At 34.0% G+C, this 23,036-nt stretch overlaps 1 protein-coding gene across 8 annotated transcripts in view; it reads left to right on the top strand.

Moving 5' to 3' along the window:
* pacs2 (phosphofurin acidic cluster sorting protein 2) overlaps positions 1 to 22,512 on the top strand; it is an 80,514-nt gene extending 58,002 nt beyond the window's left edge. For 2 of the 8 annotated variants that reach the window (XM_087278613.1, XM_087278611.1), the window contains exons 11-25: positions 127 to 198; positions 998 to 1,125; positions 2,137 to 2,269; positions 2,943 to 3,047; positions 3,550 to 3,656; positions 4,127 to 4,281; positions 4,424 to 4,534; positions 7,024 to 7,132; positions 7,606 to 7,638; positions 12,332 to 12,374; positions 12,469 to 12,511; positions 14,521 to 14,647; positions 14,719 to 14,945; positions 17,503 to 17,616; positions 21,383 to 22,512. In XM_087278613.1, coding sequence (XP_087134739.1) covers positions 127 to 198; positions 998 to 1,125; positions 2,137 to 2,269; positions 2,943 to 3,047; positions 3,550 to 3,656; positions 4,127 to 4,281; positions 4,424 to 4,534; positions 7,024 to 7,132; positions 7,606 to 7,638; positions 12,332 to 12,374; positions 12,469 to 12,511; positions 14,521 to 14,647; positions 14,719 to 14,945; positions 17,503 to 17,616; positions 21,383 to 21,501 — 1,626 coding nt within the window. In that variant the 3' untranslated portion in view covers positions 21,502 to 22,512. Of the gene's footprint in view, positions 1 to 126; positions 199 to 997; positions 1,126 to 2,136; positions 2,270 to 2,942; positions 3,048 to 3,549; positions 3,657 to 4,126; positions 4,282 to 4,423; positions 4,535 to 7,020; positions 7,133 to 7,605; positions 7,639 to 12,331; positions 12,375 to 12,468; positions 12,512 to 14,520; positions 14,648 to 14,718; positions 14,946 to 17,502; positions 17,617 to 21,382 lie in introns of all 8 variants that reach the window. The other 6 variants (XM_087278612.1, XM_087278610.1, XM_087278616.1 and 3 more) reach the window with 4 other exon arrangements.
* Positions 22,513 to 23,036: the final 524 nt, after the last annotated feature.

Raw genomic sequence — 23,036 nt, 5'->3', positions numbered from 1 at the left:
TCCCCTTGATCATAATGATGTACAGTATCTATGAAGAGGAAGTTTAAGCTAGATTAGAAATACAAACATTTCTGTTTAGTACAATTATATCTAACCCTCTCTGCCGGTCTCTTTTCCTCTGTTCAGATGGATCCTGATAAAGTAAGGGCTGCAGGTGGAAAGTTTCAGATGGATAATGAATCTGATCGTGTTTCTATGGTACGTCCTTCACAACTGCAGCAAGATGTTAAATGAATGTCAGATTGAGAGAAGGTTTTTCTGCTGTAAAGCTGAATCAATTCTAATGACTTGGGGACACACACACTCACACACACACATGATCACACTCCAAATCAACAAAAGCAGTCAGTTTGTGCACATGTTTAGATTTGGAAAATACCCAGTTTCTTGAAGAACCTAACATGCAGCACTCATTAATGCCACTTCCAAAACAATGGACCAATCAGAAGGCTGGGCAAGCATTGCAAAATGATAACTGTTTTGTTTGACAGTTTTGTTTGGGGTTTAAAACAAACAAACAAACAAACGAAACATTCCAGAACTTTGTGTCTTGCATTTATAGACACATTCTGTGTGACAGTAAGTTGTGCTCTGCTGTGGTCATTTTTTGCCTAACTCTAATAACTGGCACATCTGGACTGGCTGTATTCGCTGTCTGAGTACATGAACTTAACTGAGACTCCAGTACCATGATGGTTTGGGACAAATACGTGTACTGTTACACCCCTAATATGTATATGTGTGTGTGTGTATGTATATGTACATGTGTGAGTATGAAATGATGCATATGATACAATAAATTCTAGATAAATAAATAATGATAAATAATATATATTCTATTAAAAAGAAATCATTTTTAATGTATTTATTATTATTGTTATTATTATTATAAAACAAATTGTAATTAATACTAAATAGATACTATATAAGTGTATGTTCAAGGTTTGATTCTTAAGTATTTGTTGTGATAAACATTATGTGTGTCTCTGGGGTTTAGGGTCATCCTGAGGTTGTGACTCCTACCACAGAACTTGAGATGATGGACAGTATGGACTTTTTCATGGAGAGACTCCCTCCTATTGGCCGAATGACCAAAACTGAATCACTCATCATTCCATCCAACCGGTGAGCAGACAGAAAAACCCTGATCACTGTGTTTAATGTATGAGGGTACAGTACAGTAGAGAATAAATTAACTTACTGAACTCCTGTATTGCAATAACAAAGTGGCATTCATTTTTATTCTTATTTTGTTGAGTGTTTTTATTGTAAAAAGTTTAAATGGTGCGTTCCATTTGATCGTTAGTGGGCTTGGAAGTGGACTTCACACTGTATTCTGCCATTTTAAGTTATAGGGAGTAATGGAGCATCCATTCATTACGTCACAGGAAGCAGTCATTGTGCACCAAGGAACTTTGAATTAAATAATTGGGCTGACCCATATAGGAATCTGATGTTTGGCAATATATACAAATGACATACAAGATGTATTTTAATTTCATGTATATAGAATGTATGTCAAATATGTAAAATACAGTGGTGTGAAAAAGTGTCTTCTCCCTAACTGATTTCTTATTTTTAAGCATATTTGTCCCACTTTAATGTTTCAGATCGTCAAACTATTTAAAATATTAGACAAATATAACACATCAACATTTCAGTTTTGAAATAAAGGTTTTTATAATTAAAGGGAAAACATTGTGTGAAAAAGTGCCCCTTCCCGTTAAAACATAACTTGTGTGATAACTCAACTATTGTGAGTTCAATTTCTCTAGCCACACCCAGGCAATACATAAATGTAATTTGCATAATATTTCCATCAGATTTTAGTATCAGATGTGATCATTTTAAGGTTTTCTGTTGAATAAGATAAAAGACAAGATTTCCTTTACCACAGTATGGTTATTTTATTATACGCCACCTTTTTTATTAAACGATTTCTAAATGTTTTATATAAAGGTGAATTTACATTATAAAAATTTTTAAAAATTATTTGTTGATCGGATTTTCCCCCCTGTGTGTTCGTATTGCTGTGGTTTTGGAATGAGGGATTGTGTATGAAGCCCAATTCAACTGATATTGGGAATATAAGGTAGTGAACACTATTGAGTGAAACGCATCTCATGACTATCTCAGGGTGGAGCCGAAGTTGGCGGGGCGACGGGGGCGGAGCACATCACTTAAAGAGCGGCAGCCCAGTCGACCACCCAACGAGAGGGCCAACAGTCTGGACAACGAGCGCTCATTGGACACTCGCTGCCATCTACAGGTCAGACAGAAGATCAACACACACCCCTGATGCATTCTAGGCAGTGGCAATAGTTATTATTTGGTTATACAGTTGAGGTCAGAATTATAAGCCCCTCTGTTTATTTTTTTCCTCAATTTCTGTTTAACGGAGAGAAGATTTTTTTTCTTTTTTTTCCAACACATTTCTAAACATAATAGTTTAATAACTCATTTCTAATGTCTGATTTATTTTATCTCTGCCATGATGACAGTAAATAATATCTTACAAGATATTTTCAAGACACTTCTATACAGCTTAAAGTGACATTTGAAGGCTTAACTAGGTTAATTAGGTTAACTAGGCAGGTTAGGGTAATTAGGCAAGTTATTGTAAAATAATGGTTTGTTCTGTAGACTATCGAAAAAAATATAGCTTAAAGGGGCTAATAGTTTTGACCTTAAAATGGTTTTTAAAAATTAAAAACTGCCTTTATTTTAGCTGAAATAAAACAAAGAAGACTTTCTTCAGAAGATAAAATATTATCAGACACACTGTGAAAATTTCTTTGCTCTGTTAAACATAATTTGGGGAAATATTTAAAAAACAAAAAACAAATTCAAGGGGCAGCTAATAATTCTGACTTTAATTGTATATGGTGTACATTTGAACTAAACTACTTCACTGTACTAATGTTAGTCTTTGTCCGTGTCAGATTCCACGCAAAACCGTTTACGACCAGCTAAACCACATCCTGGTGTCAGACAGTCATCTGCCTGACAGCATCATCCTCATCAATACCTCTGACTGGCAGGGCCAGGTATGCTTGACAGATGTCATTATATCGTGTCAATCATAATTTAAGGAATGTTTTAGGCATGTTTTTATTAGTGCTGGGTAAAGATTTACCGTGATTAATCAAATCCAAAATAAAAGTCTGTATTTGCATAATATATGTGCATCTAAGTATAAATACACAAATGCATGCATATATATAAGAAATCTTTGTTTATGTTTAGAAATAAAATATATCTATGAATGATAGAAATGAAATGTACATTTGAATATTTGTAAATTTAGTTTTGTATAGTTTAGTTTTTATGTATGAGTTTGTAATATATTATGTAAAAGCAAACTTTTATCTTTTATTTTGGATGTGATTAAATGCGAATATTTTTGCACAGCAAGTTTTCTGTGTTAAATTATGATTATTTATTTTTTTCATATTTTAAAATATAGTTCATTATTTTGTAATGTGGATAAAGGCTTTTTTGATCATAAGACTTCATATGTGTAAGCCTTGTCCGGTGTTCTTCTGTCAGTATGTGTCTGAGGTGTTACAGAATCACGGTCTTCCAGTAGTGTGTACCTGCACCACGGCTGACATCCAAGCTGCCTTCAGCACCATCATCTCTCGCATTCAGAGATTGTGAGACACTGAAGCAGACACATGCACATGCATACATGCATACATACATGCATAAATAAATACTCATACACATATACATACATACATACATACATGCATACATACAAGCTCATACACACGCACATACATACATACATTCTGTAAATACAAATTCACACACATACAGACAGACATACACACATACATGATTACGAACGCAAACACACTCTCTCACACTTTCACATTCTCACTCACACTTGCACACACACTCACTTCTCCCTTTTTTTCACAGTTTTTCTGGGGTAATGGTGCACTAATGTAATTGTAATGTAGTGCAACTGTGTAATGTTTTGTTCTAATCATTTTGAAGCAGACAGACAAGCACACACACATACAAACACGGGCACTTCTTTCATGTTTCTGCTATTCTTTCTCTGTTTTTCTGGTATAGTAACACACAGTGTGTAATATTGTGTCCTCTTCTTCTGCAGTTGTAACAGTAACTCAGTGACTCCTTCTCCTGTGCGTGTCGGAGTGGCAGGAGCTCAGCATTTCCTCTCTGTGGTCTTGCGTTTGTTTGTGGATCATTTGACACACAAAACACCCGACTGGCTCGGATATCTGCGCTTCCTTATCATCCCTCTCGGTAAGACCTGGAGTCAAGAGAAAAAATTAACAACCAGTGGCCAATAAAACACTAACAGAAGCACAAAAACCTTTGTGTGTGTGTGTGTGTGTGTGTGTGTGTGTGTGTGTGTGTGTGTGTGTGTGTGTATGTCTGTGTGTAGGGGTTCATCCAGTGGCTAAATATCTGGCCAGTATAGACTACAGATATAACAGTCTGTTCCTAGACTCTGCGTGGAGAGATCTTTTCCACAAACCAGAGGCACCAACCTCAGGTAACCGAGATAATTGATCATATATATATATATATATATATATATATATATATATATATATATATATATATATATATATATATATATATATATATATATATATATATATATATGTATATTTCATAAGTGTAATTTTTGCTGTTATGCTTTATTTTTATAATTAATAATCATTTTTTTCAGTATGCAAAATTTAATGAAACAGATTTTACATTGTGTTTTTTATTAAATAATTGACTAAATAATTTATAATTGTTTAAAATAAATATTTATAATAAACACACAAGTATAAAAAACATTTCTGTTAAATAGGACATTCTACCAGAAACGTACATTATCTATCCCTGAAACAAAAATGCACACAATACATTGAAAAATAAATCTTCATCCCAAACAATTTAAAAATGGCCTGATGGTTGATTTTTGTGAGTTGTTCAGTAAAGGAATATGTCATGCATTTGGTTCTCAGATTTTTTTTTATTATTAAAAACATGTTAATGTACAAACCCTGTCTTTTCCTCAGCCCAACTGAACCTACAGCTTTAATAGTTTAATAGCTTTAATAGTTTCATTATTTTGTTATAAAACTTTCAGAAATAGCAAGTTTAAGTTGTTATCATTCACATCAATTGGTTAAAAACATGAAATTATAAATAAATGTTACTAATAAATACTACAAGTATATACAGTAATACAAATAAATTTACAATTGTCTCCTTGTTTCTGTCAGTCGCGTCACATTTGCAATAAATTTTACATAAAATGCGTGCATTACACCAGAAGACGCTGACTGATCATGGATCTGCTGTATCGTTGAATTATATGATGTATGCTTGTTTTGTTATGGTTTTTAAGGGCAACAAGCTTAAAGATCAGGCCCTGTCAACATTTTTTTATTGGTGAAAATGTACGTTTCTGGGAGAATGTCCTATTTACAATTATTATATATCATTTATTCTACTGTAAATAATTTTATTCTACATTCTGTCAGTCTGAATATATATATTTTTTTGTTTAGAAATTAATTAGTAAATTATTTTTTAAATTTGTTAAATAAAATAAATTAAATGTTTTCCTTAAACCAGTAATGTAACCTTTAAATATAAATAATAACAATACATTTTTATATCCATACGTTTATGAATGCATGGATAGATTTAATTTATATTTTAATGATATTAAGTGTTATTTATTTTAGATTAATAATCTTAACTATTAGAAGATCAAGATGTAGTATATTTTCTATTGCATTTTATTAAATAAAAGGCTAAATAAACACATTTAAATAATTTTAATAAATGTTTACAATAAACCCACATTAATATAAACAATCGTGTAAAGTATAAAGAACATTTCTCTGTCTGTATTTTGTTTTTGTTTAAACACAGTTTGTAGATATTTTACATTTGTTAATTTTAATTATAATACAACAAAAAATGTAGAATTAAATCAAACAGAAATGTTAGAAAATATTAAATTAATTTTATAATTTATAAATTAAATATAAATAACGATTTAGTTGCATCTATCTGCCAATGGAGGGAATATATGTTGCTTATTATTTATTTGTATCATATATGACATCATTAATGCTTGTATTTATTGTTTTGTACATTTTATTTATAGAACCTTTTATGAAAACATAACACGCAATAGTGTACATCATGTATATACACTACCAGCCAAAAGTTTACTTACCAGAAAATTATTCTGTTCATCAAGGCGGCATTTATGAAAACATTTATGACAATTTTGAATAACCGCTTTCTTATTTTTAGTAGTTTCAAATGAAATTATTACTCTAGTCAATTATAGCTTTTTATTACTATTAACATTAATAATGAAAAAAATAATTAATGAAGGGTCATGTGACTGAAGGCTAAAAATTAATCTTTAAAATCACTGGAGTAAATGATTAAATTAAATGATAAACTACTTTTGAACAGTTAGTTTATAGTCAATAACTCTTCACAGTTTTACAGTTTTTTTTCACAGTATTTGTACTTGTGCCTTGGTGAGCAGGAGAAGCTTATTTTAAAACATTTAAAAATCCTGCTGACCCCAAACTTTTGCCCGGTAGTGTATGTTATAAAAATGATCTCAGTGTTATAACCTGGTGGTACCAACTAGAACATGGCATGCACCAACACACTAGCAAACAATACAGCAATTATGCAGCACCATCAAAAGAATCTTAGCCAGAATAATGAGATAAGAAACCAAATAGAATGACCTGTAAAAAGGAAGGAGAAAAAAATATTACAGAAAAACAAATAATAACACAGACATTGTTAAAATATACAACTATGGAAAGGGCCCTATATTCTATCATACATCTTCGGTTTGCCAAATCTAGAGAATTGTAACCTTTCTCTGGAGGTGTCATGGATTTCCACTCCATCAGAATCACTCTCTTGGCCGCTTTTATTTTTAAGTGTACTCAGTTTTCTTATAATATATTTTGCTTTCCTCCTGTCACAATCCTCCAGCAGTTCAGGACAGTCCAGATGTGGTGTCCAGGATCACGCAGTATATGCTGGGGGCAAACGGAGCCCATCAGCTACCCATAGCGGAGGCCATGCTCACCTATAAGCAGAAGAGGTGAAAAACCAACACCATCCACATGCACAACATTCAAAACAATCATTCATACACCTTTCAGAGGAGGCAACAAGAGTGCTGTGCTGAACGTACTGAATATCAGATATCAGTGGGATTTTTAACTTCATAATAAAACATCCCGAGTGTCTGCAGTTGTATTTATTATCTAAATACAACAAAAAGAGTATCAATAATCCATTGATATTAAAAAAAAAAAAAAGCTTTGAATATGTGTTATTAGAGGCCGAGCTCATTTTTTCGGTGCTGTGGAGATGCAGATATCTGGATTTCCACTCAAAAACAAACTTTTAATCCATTTTGCTGCTCGTTTTCCAGATATTTGCATCTCATTTTGAGTCATGTTTGGACAGAAAGCATGTGAATGTCATTGTTCATCATCTCTGTCAGCGTGTCTGTAAATAACATGCTTTTATTTCTCTTTATGTTTTTCTTTTTTCTTGCCTTCTCTAAAGGAAAAAGAGCTTTCATTTTGATTTTGCAGTAAGGTATTGTGGTCCTCCTGTCTGTGCTGATGCCGTAGCCGAATCCATATCATCTTCAGTCTCGTTTACCTTCTGCTTCTCTCTTTTTTCTGTAGTATGAAGGGCTGGTTTATCTGTGAGAGAGCACAGAGATGCGGATGAAACTTCAGATTCTGTCCACACTTTGAGTCATGGTGAATTAGTGGGGTTTCTTTCCTGTAGCTGCCATTTTGAGAATTGCCATTCGTTGTATTTAGTCAGTGGTGGAATGAGTACTGATAAATCATACTCAAGTAAAAGTATCATTACTTGCCCAAAAATGTAGTGCAAAAGTTGTGAGTAGTGAGTATTGCGCTGATGCGTTTACATGCAATTTGTGCAGGGATGTGTAAACGTAACATTCTGTACTAGTGCATTTAATTATTGTTTAAGCAACCTATAACTCTAAAAAAAGACTGCTCATTTGAATTTATAGGAGTGTCAGTAATTGTGGCATTAAGTCTTCCTACAGTAAACATCCTACATCTTCTCATGCAGTCTAAACAGTCTCTAGATCTTTGCATGTAAAGATTTTGGATGTTTCTCGGACACTTTAAATGCTTCTAAATGGTTTGCTGCATTTATAAAGTGGCCATGTCTTGGAGCTGTTTAGTATGATGTGATTTACTTTCCCTGTGCGATTTGATTGGACAAGAATTACAGGACCAATCCATATAGACGAGAAAAAATAAAGTATTGACTGCAAGTTGAAGGAAAGTAGTGGAGTAAAAGTACCGGTACAGCACTAAAAATGTACTCAAGGTAAAAAGTGCTAATTTTTAAGGAGGTGTGTTAGGGCGCATTGTTGGTGCGTTGCTATTCTGAGAAACTGAAATATACCAGAATATGCTAGTATACCATTGACCACCTTTCACTTGTTACAAACCTGTTTGAGTTATTATTATTTTTTTTTTTTTGATCCTTCCTTTCTTTTTATATATTTTGCTGGTTCTTTCCAACATTCTTCAGAAAATCCTGTTTTGAATTCAACAGAAGAAAAAAATTCATAATAGCCCAAAAACAACAAATTTTTCTTGTGAATTATCTATTTAAAGAATGACTTTATTTTAAAAAAAGACCTTACAGCACAGCAAGTAAAATAAGTATTTAACACTTCAGGATTTTTCCTAGTAAATATATTTTAAAAGGAGCTGTTGACAGGAAATCGACCCAGATTTTAGTGAAAACCCAAACAATCCAAACATAAAAAATGATCATAATTATTTAAAAAAAATCAGAAAATTTTGTTAAATGTAATAACAATGATATGACACAACGAGAATGTACTAAACTACTAAATTGACACATTTTTTTATTGAGAATTATTTCTGTATAAATATTACAAGTAATATTTAATAAAATGAAAGAAGGGTGGCTCAGAGGCTCACCTCACTGCAAAGGTCGCTGGTTCGAGTCTCAACTGGGCCAGTTGGCATTTCTGTGTGGAGTTTGCATGTTCTTTTCGTTTGGGTGTGGGTTTCCTCTGGGTGCTCCGGTTTCCCCCACATGTCCAAAGACATGCACAATAGGGGAATTGTGTAAAACAAAAATTGCCCGTAGTATATGTGTGTGAATGCGAGAGTATATGGGTTTATGGGCTGAAAGGGGCATCCACTGCGTAAACACGCTGGGATAGTTGGCAGTTCATTCTGCTGTGATGAGCCCTGATAAAATAAGGGACTAAGTCGAAGGAAAATGAATGAATAATTATGAAAGAATAATTTCGGGAACTAATTTGTGCAAAAACAACTCTGAGTATACATGTGAAAGCTGCATATCAGGAATCAGGATTGTGTCTATGCTCACAGCACACACACACTCTTTCTGCTAATGATGATGTTCACATTACATGCACTGTGGGATGCAATAGCATGTGTGCAAAAACCAGAGTATAGTTCAAGCTGTATCTGGAATGGTCTTGTTATAATAAAAGCTGTTGTGTGGAAAGAATCTGAAGGTTTTATTGGATCTCTCGCTGCTCTGGTGTATGAATATTACCGCCATCATCCTCTGAATACCTCTGGTGTCCTTCAGCAAAGCACACAGTGTTCCAGAGCCATTCAAATTGGAATTTCTTTCTCACATAATTTTTTTTGGTGCAAAGGAAGTAATGATTTGTTCCCCTGGAAGATATATTTTAAGATATCTTCTAGATGTTATATAGAAAAATATTAAATACAAATTTAAAAAGATAAAAAGAAGAAAAAATTTGGAAAAATGTAGTTTAGTTTTTGTAGGTTGTAATTATTTTTGCAATATTTTGCTTGAGTTTAATTGTATTATCTTTCAATTTCTAAATATGTTTGGTGACTAAAATATTATTTTAATAAATATATCTGCTTAATAAATCTGTTTTGTTTAAATGCACTAAAATACAGTTGAAGTCAGAATTTTTAGCCCCCCAGAATTAATAGCCCCTCTGTTTATTTTTTCTCCAATTTCTGGTTAACAGAGAGCAGATTTTTCTCAACACACTTCTATACATAATAGTTTTGATAACTCATCTCTAATAACTGATTTATTTTATCTTTGTCATGATGACAGTAAATCATTTTTGACTAGATATTTTTCAAGACACTTCTATACAGCTTAAAGTGACATTTAAAGGCATAACTAGGTTAATTAGGTTAACTAGGCAGGTTAGGATAATTAGGCTAGTTATTGTATAACAATAGTTTGTTCTGTAGACTATCGATAAAAATATATAGCTTAAAGGGGCTAATAATTGTGACCCTAAAAGAATGTTTAAAAAATGTTGCCAATCTAGCCAAAATAAAACAAAGAAGACTTTCTCCAGAAGAAAAAATATTATCAGACGTACTGTGAAAATTTCCTTGCTCTGTTTAACATAATTTGAGAAATCTAAAAAAAAAAAATAATAATCTAAGGGCGGCTAATAATTCTGACTTCAACTGTACTTTACCTATATTCACTGAGTAATTAATAAAAATATTTATTTTTCAATCGAAGTGTACACAATTATTCTGAGCGCTGAATATATATAATGGTTCAAAAATAAACAGCTGATACATTTTCTGTTATTTTACAGACTTATTTCTCTATAAATTGTTTCTTATACATTATCTGATTTCAAACTACTAAAATGTCAATAAAATTCACTTTGTTAAACTGTAGAGGTAAATTTTCAACATCAAAAGTCACAATCACAGTCAACACATGCAATTCACAATTATTATAATTAAAATATTTATATATAATGTCTCCATATATTTCCTTTGACATTTTTACATTATAGCGCCTTCATGTAATGTCTTGGGAAAATTGATGAATTCTTTAAATGAATTTCTGGGTCTCATGGGGGATATCATTGCAAAATTGAGGATGTGAATGATATCAAATGATTCCATTTTTATTAAAAGTCAAAGAAATATCAGAGGTGAACTGAGGTTATGATGGAAGTAAAATGATTCTTTCATTTCCTGTCTTAGCCTCGTTTTCATTTTTCTCTCCATCTGTGATCTCTCTTTCTCATCCAAGTAAACAGTCACCACACACACACACACACACTCTCTCTCTCTCTCTGGGTTCTGATTTTTCAACAGGGGCTTGAATTATTGCTGCAGATTCTGGTTCAGTTCTCAGTTATTGGTTTTATCAGTGTCTCCTCATTCTGTGCTGTGTGGATTAATAATAGAGCATTTAAAGGAAACTTTTCTCTTTTCTTATGACAACTGCTTATATTTGGGCTCATGCTGTTTTGTTTTTGTGGTGCTTTATTATTTCTGTTGCTCCTGGTTCTGGGTTTTTGCTCTTCTGAAGATCAGAGATGGTTTAACAGGACATGCGGTTAATTTCAGTCTAAATGTAAATCACAGAAAAGTTTTATTGATCGTATATATCAAGGTTATTTTAGTAAACTAAAACTAAGACTTAAACTGGTGATCAACCTTTTTAATGTTCTAAAAAAAAAAAAAAACAAGTTCAAAATACATTTAAAAGTATAAATTAAAACAAAATAACTAAGTGCTCGCAGTTTTTGAATTGCTCCAAAGCGCTTGCAGTTGAGCATTTTTAGAAAAGTACTGGTTATATTATTGCTACATTTATAATCTCTGCATTAGACCATCTCTGGATCACATAGCCTGAATCTGAGCCCTGATTGGCTGAGAATGCTTCTTTCTTTCCTTTAGTTTTTTCGTTATGCTATGGCGTAGGTCAGAGAATGGCATTGTGGAAACAGTGGATTGTAATTACGCTGGCATGTCCTGCATTAAAGCATGTCTCAGTTGCTGGATGCAATCAAAATAGCCAATTGTTTTTAATGGATTATTTTATGTGGTGGGAGGAAATCAAAGAAATGAAATGGAAGTTTTATAGTATAGTAGTTGTCATTCTTGCTATTGACTTGCATTTATTTGATAATTTAATTGATTGGTTGATTCATAGATTGATTGATTCTTTGGGTCATCAGTTTTTCTTTTTCTGTATTTTTTGGTCGTTTTAGTTTGATCATTTTTTCTAATTATTTGTGACTCGGAATAATGATTAAACGGCACTCAAAAATGTTCATTGTTTTCTTCATTAAAATATTCAATCTAGTTCCCAGTAGAAGTGAATGTGTTTTCCTTAATCTCAAACTAGTTTAATTTTAATTGGCTTCATTGATTAGTCATTAAACTGTGTTCACATTCATGTCTCTTTTTTTCCCCTCTCACAGTCCTGATGAAGACTCCTGTCAGAAGTTCATCCCTTTTATTGGGGTGCGTAAACCTTTTACGATTAAGTATTTGTAGTTTGATGTATTTTAGCAGGTTGTAGATGACTCGGTGCTCTCTTTTTTTCCCATGTCTGCAGATGGTGAAAGTGGGGATTGTTGAACAAACATCTGTCGCATCTGGTTAGTTACGCTGTCAGTGTATTTTCAACTTATTTATTAAATGGGACTGTTTGTTGAACGGATATTATAATATTGTCAGACTTTTATGACTCAGATAATACAGTTCAGAAGCTCAAATTTCGCAAAAATGTACAGTTTTTGTTTGATGATGGCCTAGATCAGTGGTCACTAGTAGGTGGATCAAGGTCCATGTCCAGAGCCAGAGGCTTCCCATATGGACCTGGACATTCAGCGGTCTGCGCAGATCTGTTACTTCAGTCGCGCTCCTGCTAGGTGTTCTTCGATCGCTCCAGCTGTTTATTCATTTTGTTTACCCGCTGTCTGCTAAGAAAAGTTTTTTTATCGATTGACTGCTTCCGCTGAATTAAGAGAGAGTAGCCAAACAAGCTTCTTTCTCTCTTAAGTTCATTCACTACGATGATTTTGATAAGTTATAACTCTTGAATGATTGTCAATGCAAATGCACTGTTGCAGTGGTAATGCAAGCCATGTAATGGAAACAGAAGTAATCACTAAAAGTGTTCAAGAATTATGATGTGTTGACATAATTATTATCTGCTTAATTAGTTGAGACTGTTGAGTCGAGATATAAAACAGAAACAGGGAATATTTAAGCTTTTACTATTTTTATTTTTGAAGCATTTTATTTGAACATAATTTTTAAAATGGCCTACTTTTATTTAAGGTGCTGTATGTACGTTTATGACTCTTCTAAAGCATAAAATAAAGAACTAAAGCAGTTATTCTGCTTTTAAAATGTGTTACGTGCTGCAACGCTGTCTTTGTTTTGGTTCTTTTAACCTGCCCACTGCTAGTTTAGCCAATTATATTTCAGCACCCTAGGTTGCCTTGGTGGAAAACCGCATATATCATTCATTCCTACAGAAAGGCTCTCATGCATTCATGACTGAAATGCAACCTCCGGTGGACAGTAGCAGACTCCGAAATGAGACACAGATTCAGAGTTCCACATGAGGGTATTAATTAGTATATCATTTAAATATCAAGAGTGTAAACATTAGGCAAACTAGCTCTTTTTGGTCCTCAATCTGGCAACCTGCGTTTGTTTTGATCCATGAATGCAATACTCAACCACTAGGTGTCAAACTTACATACTGCACCTTTAATTAATGATAAAGTGTGCAAATCTACAGTCATTTGTGTGAAGCATGTTGCATTGTAAATATGTATATTGTTATTTGAAGTTTTCTGTAGCCATTTTTTTCTAAACATAGCACATACCATTCCGTACCGAAACTGTGACTCTAAAACTGTAATAGAAATATAACCGTGAGCAGATTGAACCATTGCATCTCTAGAGGCTGATATTTATTTGACCAAAAAGTAGATTTTAATAACTTATAACATACTGTGTACTATACTGTATATTGTATGTACACACACATATATATATATATATATATATATGAGAGAGAGAGAGAGAGAGAGAGAGAGAGAGAGAGATTCTCTCAGTGTCTTAGTAATATGATGCTTAGCTTTCTGTTTAAAAAAAAAAGGCTTTGTTTATTTTATTGTGGGGGCAAAACATATCCAATGCAATTCAATACAGTCATAACTGAGATATATACAAAATAAATATTCCTCTAAAGTGTAAAATATCCTGTTTAATAACATTTTAATATGCTTTTTCTAAAAATAATGGATGAACAATCAAGTTAATTCTTCAATAAAGTTGAATTACATGAAGTTGATTCTTTAAATGTTTACTTTTAGAAAATGCTTTACCTTTATTAACATAATAGACTGTGTATAAAGCATATTAAGCAATTATTTAGACATATAGCCAATTCTAGATTAATATTTAAACAGTTGTTAACATAATATAAACATTATAATTGCTATATATATATATATATATATATATATATATATATATATATATATATATATATATATATATATATATATATATATATATATATATATATATATATATGAATACTAAGTATATATTTAAGGTGGTTGATGAATGATCTGTGTGTTGGTAGGTGACTCGGATGACGCTGCTCCTGTAGGATCTGCTCTTATGTCCTCTACTCCTCCTGCACAGATCTCCCCATTACTGAAAGAAGCATCTCCAACACCACCCTCGTCTCCGTCTGTACACATGTCCAGGTATAGACACACACATACTCACAATCTCTTGAGGTTTCTGCTGTTTACTAAATCTGTGACTGTGACTGCAGTTCTCCTGGGGGAGGACAGGGGGAGCTGATGGGTCTTCAGGTCGATTACTGGATTGCGCCGTCAGAACGGAAGAAAGAAGTGGAGAAGAGAGATTCGTCTGGCAAAAACACACTCAGGTGCACCTTCCGCTCGCTGCAGGTTAGCCGCCTCCCACAGGGCGGAGCTGACACCACGCATCAGCCAATCATGTCCATGACTGTTGTCACCAAAGAGAAAAATAAGAAAGGTGAGATATGACGTGTACGAAATGTAAAAATACATCACAATACTTTTCTGGTATTTATTGCAATATCAGTGACTACATACAGCAGGGGTGTCCAAACTGTCCTGAAGAATTTAGCTCAGACACACCTGAACCAGCTAATCAAGCTAGCAAGCATACTAGATATCATAGATATATACATTAGATGTTGCCTACCCTGTTGTTGTCTATTGGAAGGAATGCGTCAATAGAGCCGCCATTTTGGAACAGGGTAGCGCTCCTTTGAAATGAATGCGGGACCAAGCTGCAGTGGAGGACTGTGGCCATCCAAAGCCAGAGATATACACATATACACATATATCTATGATTGGGAGTTTTCCTGGATGTTAGTATGCAATTTTTTTATTTTTATGAAAATTATCATTTTTCATCACTTTTCTACATTTGATGGATCACTGATCGCACGGGCATTCCTGACAAAAAGCTTGTGTTTGTGTGTATGGAAATGTACTACTCACCCTCCCTGTTAAATTTGATCTAATCCGTGTCCTGAAACACACCTCCTCTCCTGCTTTCACTTCTCATACTGACGGAGGGAGGGATTAGTTTGTGAATGACTCTCCGTTATGAACGAGTCGTTCACTAGCTGACAGTAATACAAGTTTCTGGCACCGCAGCATCTTGTTGTCATATTTCTTTTGCATTGTCTGCTGATTTCATTCAACAAAACTAGCATAAGGCGAGTAATTAGTGCGAGTTGGAGCTGCTTTGCCTTATGGTGAATGCAGTAAGTGACTGTATTATCATCAATAACGCTACTGTTTAGCAGAAATTTCAGAACATACAAAAACGTAAAAAACTTAATCTTACCTATGAAATGTTCTGCCTTTGTGCTTTGTTTTCTTTATTTGCTCGTTACTACACTCATAGACAGCGCTAAAGTCCTGCATCTTCACGTAATAACACTGTCTTGTCTAGTGTGGTTGAATGACATTTGTCCTGGGAGCACTGTACCAATGTGGCGGCGCTATAGACGCATGATCAGGGTCCCTATGGGATATCTAGTGTATATATCTATGACTAGATATACTAGAAACTTCCTGGCAGATGTGTTAAAGCAATTCGGAGCTAAACTCAGCAGGACACCGGCCCTCCAGGACCGAGTTTGGACACCACTGATAAACAGGGTGTCCGCAGGGTCTTAAAAAGTATTAAAAAACTAAGATTCAGATCTTAAGAAGACTTAAATCCCTGAAATTAGTGGTGGGCAAAGCGAGACCTCATGAAATACTGAAACAGTCGAAGCAAATGTGTCTAAGCTTCGAAACGTTTTGAAACCCCACTCTACAGTGACACCTAGTGGTCTTCTTTAATGTATTGCACTGGAATAGCTTCAGGAAAGAACAGTTGAGCAAATTGAGAAATTAAACCCAATTTGTAGAATTGAACCTTCAAATGATTTAGTGGAGCAGTGAGGGTTTCTAACTACCATGCAGGGATAGTGGGTTCGAATCCAGGGTGATATAGCTATAATATATATATATAATGCTTAATTTCAGTTTGAAAGGCTTGTATAATTTTGTTTAACATTAGTCTGACATCCAAATAAACACTTTGTGAATAAATATGTCTTGTTTTGGTCATAAAACAGGCCTGTTGCTAGATCAGACATGGTTGTGGCCAGAAGTTAACAAGAATTATTTATATTAATCGTTAAATTTCCCATTTATTGTATTTTATTAACGTCTACCCAAAACCTAAACCCAACCATCAGAGTACTGTAAAAATACAAATTATTGTTTTACAGTCAGTGTTACAAAAATGATGCTAAATTGATGACGTATCCGCAGCTGTATCCTGTCTAGACTACACCATAAAACAGTAACATTAATAAAATACATTAAATTATGATTTCGGAGTGTTTGTACAAGTCAGGATTCGAACCCAAAAGCCATTTTAAGCACAGTAACAATGTGCACAGGTACGGTTCACTAGGCTATATGAGACAGAAGTTGATTTTGACCTTATCAGTCAAATTCAGATTCGCCAGGTCTCCAAATGCTTCTGAACTGATTGATGCTTTGAATCGGTTTAGTCACGTGACCAGATGTTTCGAAACACTTTAGTCATGTGACCTGAGTGTTTCGGATCATGCTTCGGTGCAGTGTTTTGAAACACTTCCGCTTCGGGATCTCGACACTGCGTCAGTTTCACGTCAGCCATTCCTTCCTGAAATATGGTGTTGGGTATTTTAAATACCTTTAAATAGGTCTTAATTTTCCCTTTGTCCATGTAAAGCTATTCAATCGGTACAACCAACAATCCACCTAAAAAAAGTTTTAACAAAAGTATAATTGATTAAATTGATTAAATGTTAACCAATATGGATTATTTATCTTCCTTACATCCCTACAACAACATTTGTTTAAAAGTTCTGCATGTATTTATGCATACATGTTTGTTGTGAACAGTGTTGGGCACATTCCTTTAAAAGATTTATTAGTTTTAGTTATTATAACTACTTAAAAAATATACTCTGTTGCTTGTTGAGCCTTTAATCATAACATGTTTTCTGTCTCAGTGATGTTTCTGCCTAAGAAGACCAAGGATAAGGAGGCAGAGTCTAAGAGTCAGGTGATAGAAGGCATCAGCCGACTCATCTGCACAGCCAAACACCAGCAGACCATGCTGAAAGGTGATCAGCCAATCACAATACATTAATACTTCTTAAAGGACCATACACTGTAAAAAAATGCTGGATACCACACAATTCATTCAAGTTTAACCCACGTAAAACAATTTAGTTATCCCCTCAAAAAATCAAGAATTGTGTTATTTCAGCTCATTTTAAATAAGTACTTTGAACAACCTAAAAGAAGAACTAAATTTTAGTAGGTTGAAAACAAGGACAACTCTAAAAAGTTTATGTATATCTGTCTGTGGTGTAAAACTATGGAACAGTCTAGATCAGACTCTCAAACAATGTCAGGATAATAATCATATATGTTGTATAAATATATATTATTAATGAAATATAATGATGAAGGTGATTGAAAAGGGATAAAATGAGAAAGTTATGATGATGTTTTAGTTAATGGCTATTTGCAGTACTATGTTTTTGTTGTTTTTATTTTGGGTCTATGTTACAAAATGTAAAGGTACAAATGGAATCAAACATATACTATGTCAGATGCAAAAAGGATAAAATATGTCTCATGTAAAAAGAAGAGATAAGTAAAAGAAGAAATAATGGAAAATAATAAGCTTGTGCTTCTTTCCACTCCTTTTTCGACAATGTTAAAATCTATTTTTTGTTAATGATATTTTATGTATGATATATTTCTCAAAAAAAAAAATCAAATCAAAACAAGCAGCAAACAATTATTATTCTGTGTAGTACATAGCAATTTGTCTTCTATTATTATGGTTTCATATTGCATAATCATTATTAGTATACCCTTATTATTATTATTAATGCTGTTTCCCAGAGATGGGTTGTGGCTGTAAGGGCATCTGTTGCGTAAAAACGTGCTGGATAAGTTGGCGGTTCATTCCACTGTGGTGACCCCGGATTAATAAAGGGACTAAACCATAAGAAAAATGAATGAATGAATTATTAATGCTATTATTGATATCACTGTTGCCGTCATTACAGAATATTACTTTTATCATCAGCAACTTTAATATAAATATTGTTATTATTTATTTAAATAATAGTATTTTCATTATTATGACTAAGAATGGTAAATACTATTAATATTATAATGGTTGTCATTGCCGTTTATACACATTCCTGTTATTTTCATTTCTGTTCAGTGTTGCCAGATTGGGCGGTTTTAAATTTGATTGTGCGGGTAAAAAATGGCATAGAATTGGTTGACAATTTGGGTGTTTTTGAAACGTAAATGTTATATGCAACCTATTTAACAAAATAAAACTTTGTGCTCCTACTCTATTTAACTGGTAGTGACCAGTGCATAGCACAAACAGCATGGGCCCACCCGCAAGAGGAGGTGAAGGAAAGTTGTATCAAAATCTGACACCGTGGACAAATCTGACTCCCTTTGCGTGCATGTGGATCACGCCGCACCTGCAGTTAAACTCACTGCGGTTTATCATGACACTTATTAATATTTTTTTCACAATTGACAGCAAAAACAAACATAGAAGAATTTTCTGTTTGACAAGCATCACCTAATTATGTTTCAAAGAATTTAAAACGCCAAATAGGACTAATATTATACCCCATTTCGAAAGTACTCTAATAGGTAGTGTAATCTACACAACATTAAGTGTAGCGTGTGGGTGAAGTGGGCAGTGTTTTGATGAGACCTGGTTATGTTGTGGTTCTGTGACTGCTGGTGTTGGTTGCTGTATGGTTAAAAATGATGACAGTTAATGCAACTAGGTTATTTTTTATTTAAATATATTAAAATTAAATAAAATATTACTCTAATAATTTGGCCGTTTTTTTTGTGTGTGTTTTGGTGAATCTGACAGCTTTTGGGCTGGAAAAATCTGCTACATCTGGCAACACTGTTTCTGTTCTATTACTGTTTATGCGTTCTGTGTTTATGTTGTATGTTTTGCACTCTTAATAATTATACATACTGTATAGAAATACCTTAGTACAGTGTTTCTAAACGATGCTCCTGGGGGACCACCAGCTCTGCACATTTCCCTTATCTCCTTAACCAAACACACCTGATTCAGATCATCAGCTCATTAGCAGAGACTGAAAGACCTGGAATGGGTGTGACAGACAAAGGAGACATCCAAAATATGCAGTGTTGGTGGTCCCCAAGGAATGTGGTTGAGAAACACTGCCTTGGTACAATACAATAGTTACTGACGTACTATGGAAACACTATAGCTTTAAGAGTCAAAGCTTCCTTAACAGTGTAAAAAAAATTAATCTGCAAAAGTGTCACATTGCAATTCAAACTGTTTCGTGAACTTGGAACAATGTAACTCTAGCTTTGCGAGGGCACCATTAAAATAATATATTTACATAGCAAATAATCAGCTCATAAACCTTGACTAACAATATTCAAAAGGAGTCAGAGATTTTAAAAAGAACAGATAGTAAAGATTACTGGAAGAGCCTTGTCTCAATATTTCAAACAACCTGTCATGCTGCACTATTTTACGTCATTTTGTAGTATTAATAGTGTAAGTAGTGCATGTTTAACATTTTAGAAGCGTGAATTAGCATTTTTTGTGCATGTAGAAAGCATGTGACTGACATGTTTGAGCGTACTGTTAGCATGGTTAGCAAGCTGCTTAAATGAGCATGCTGCTAGTTGCATGGTTAGCACATATGCATTCCACCATGGTTAAACAAAATGGATGCAATCTTTTTTGTTGTTGTTATTGTATTAAGTAAATGAATACTTTATTTTTTTAAAAGACAACCCTAATCTTAATCTTCCCAATATTATTGATATTTGTTAAAACATGTCGCTTTGGGGCGGCATAGTGGCTCAGTTGTTTGTCACCTCACAGCAAGAAGGTCGCTGGTCTGAGTCCTGGCTTGGCCAGTTGGCATTTCTGTGTGGAGTTTACATGTTCTCCCTTTGTTCGCTTGGGTTTTTCTTCGGGTGCTCCGGTTTCCCCCACAGTCCAAAGACATGCAGTATGGGTGAATTGGATTTACTAATTGACCATAGTGTATGTGTAAATTCGAGAGTTTACGGGTGTTTACCAGTACTGGATTGTGTCTGAAAGGTCATCCACTGCGTAAAACATATGCTGCAATAGTTGGCGGTTCATTCAGCTGTGGCGACACCTGATAAATAATGGACTAAGCCAAAGGAAAATTAAGGAATGAATGAATGAATGAACGAATGCAGCTTTGAAAAGCAGTTGTTTCTGTATAATCATATGTCCCTGATCTAGATCCTGACCCAGTGCTTATTATAATATGACATTCTAATTATACAAATTCATTGAGCAGTGCACAACAGAAATTCCTTACATATTGTTTGATAGCAGCCAAAAAGCTGTTACTATTGTACTCAACAAATGTTAATCATCCATCTGCTAAAACAATTGCTTGAAGAATTGATATCTACTTTGCACTTCGATCGAACCAGATGTATTTTAAAAGGGAACATTGCACAATTTCTGAAGATTCGGGGCCATTTCTTCTGTCGCTTCATGGGAAATTCTTTTCCCCAGAGCAATGTATTGTAACAAAAAAGTTGTTTTGATTATCACTGTATTGTATACTCATAGGCTTGGGTTGGGTTGTTTTTTTTTGTTTTTGTAAGTTTATGCATTTCAGAAAATTAATCCTGGAATTTGTGGTTATTTTAAGTCTATTCAATGACCAAATAAAACTTATTTGACAAACAAAAAAGCGCTATACATATAAACTTGAATTGAATTATATTGGAATGGTATGAATGAAAATGTTGCTCCAGACTAAAGGCTGTGGTGTGTGTGTTTGTGTTTTGCAGTGTTGATAGATGGAGTCGAGTGGAACGATGTGAAGTTTTTCCAGCTCGCGGCTCAGTGGTCATCTCATGTCAAACACTTCCCTCTGGCCATCTTTGGTCCCTCAAAAGGGCCCTACTGAAGCACTCCTGAACGCTGCGGCTGCCTTTACACTCAGAGCTGCCTGATGTCTTTATTTAAAATACCCGCTTTCTCACGGTTTGTGTCCATTTTTGATTGTTCTTTTACGAAAGACTTGATGCATAAAAAGCAACAGGGCTTCTTTTTTATTTTTTTGGACAGTGTACGTTTAGCTTTTTAAAACCCTGCGGTGTTTATTAAGTGAGACGACTAATGAACTGAATCTTTAACTCTGTAACTAGTGAGTTTTTTGCTCGTTCACAAGGATGTTCCACACATTTTAGCACATGTGGGAGAGAAAACCAGCAAAAGAGAGAAGGAAGGGCTGATGCTTTGTTTAAAGGACTCAATCTGGATCGGGTTTTCCTGAAGAAAGCAGAAGAATGTTCTCCTGCTCACTGAATAACCTCAGCAAGGTCTCGACGAATCTCTCAAAGGGACAGTTCACTCAAAAATACGTTTACTCAAGTAGTTCCAAACCTATGAGTCTCTCGTTTTTCTATTGAACACAAAAGAAGATAGTTGTTAGATTCTGGTAGTCATTGTCTTCCATTGTAGGAAAAAAATCAATGATTACCAATTTCTAACATCCTTCAAAACATCTTCTTTTGTGTTCTACAGCAGAAACAAACATGGGAAAATGTTTAGGGAGTAAATGATGACAATTTTTGGTGAACTATCTCTTCAATGTGTGTGTTTTAGTTTCCACTTCATTTTATTTGGTTTATTTTGTATGTGTGTGTTTTATGTGTGTGTATATGAATGTATTCACTGAAGGTACTGAACGCTAAAGCACTTTTAAAACGTGTCTAGTTTGTGTTTTTGTTGTAATATGCTTTCTGTGGTGCACAGCGCTGTTCACTCCAGCTAAAAACTGCAGCAGAGCTTTGAGAGACTGGACTGAACTGAGTGTCTGTGTCTCCATCAGACCGTCACACCTGTGTGATGCACTCGCTAAAAACTTTTTAAAATCTTAACTATTCTTAAAATGTAATGCACATTTTCTGTTTTATTTCTTGGTTTGTTTTCTTGTTTCCCCAAATGCTGTATTGGATATTTAGAAAAATGTGCCTAAAATATTTCAGAATACGTCAGGTCATATTTCACCCTCAAAATTGTAAATCGTAAAATATGCAGTTAAAAAAAGATGAAAGGTCTTGATCCACTTCAAAATTTGAGTACTATATAATAATAATCAAATAATAAGATATTATGATATATGTATATAATATATAATAATTATTTAATAATGTTTATGTTGGTGCACATATAATTGTAATGATTCTTGCATTGTGATGACATTTTCATATTCAGTGTGTGTGTGTACAGTGTCCATACTGTGTATATACTGTGTGTGTACATACAGTATACATACACACATACAGCATTGTTCAAAATAATGGCAGTACAACGTGACTAACCAGAATAATCCAGGTTTTTAGTATATTCTTTTGTTGATACATAGCAAACAAGTTACCAGAAGGTGCTGTAGATTCTCAGAAAACAAACAAGAAGACCCAGCATTCACGATTTACC

The sequence above is a fragment of the Danio rerio genome, chromosome 13, assembly GCF_052040795.2.
Source record: "Danio rerio strain M-AB ecotype USA chromosome 13, GRCz13ab, whole genome shotgun sequence".
Lineage (NCBI taxonomy): Eukaryota > Metazoa > Chordata > Actinopteri > Cypriniformes > Danionidae > Danio > Danio rerio.
This window is presented reverse-complemented; position numbering and strand designations above follow the sequence as displayed.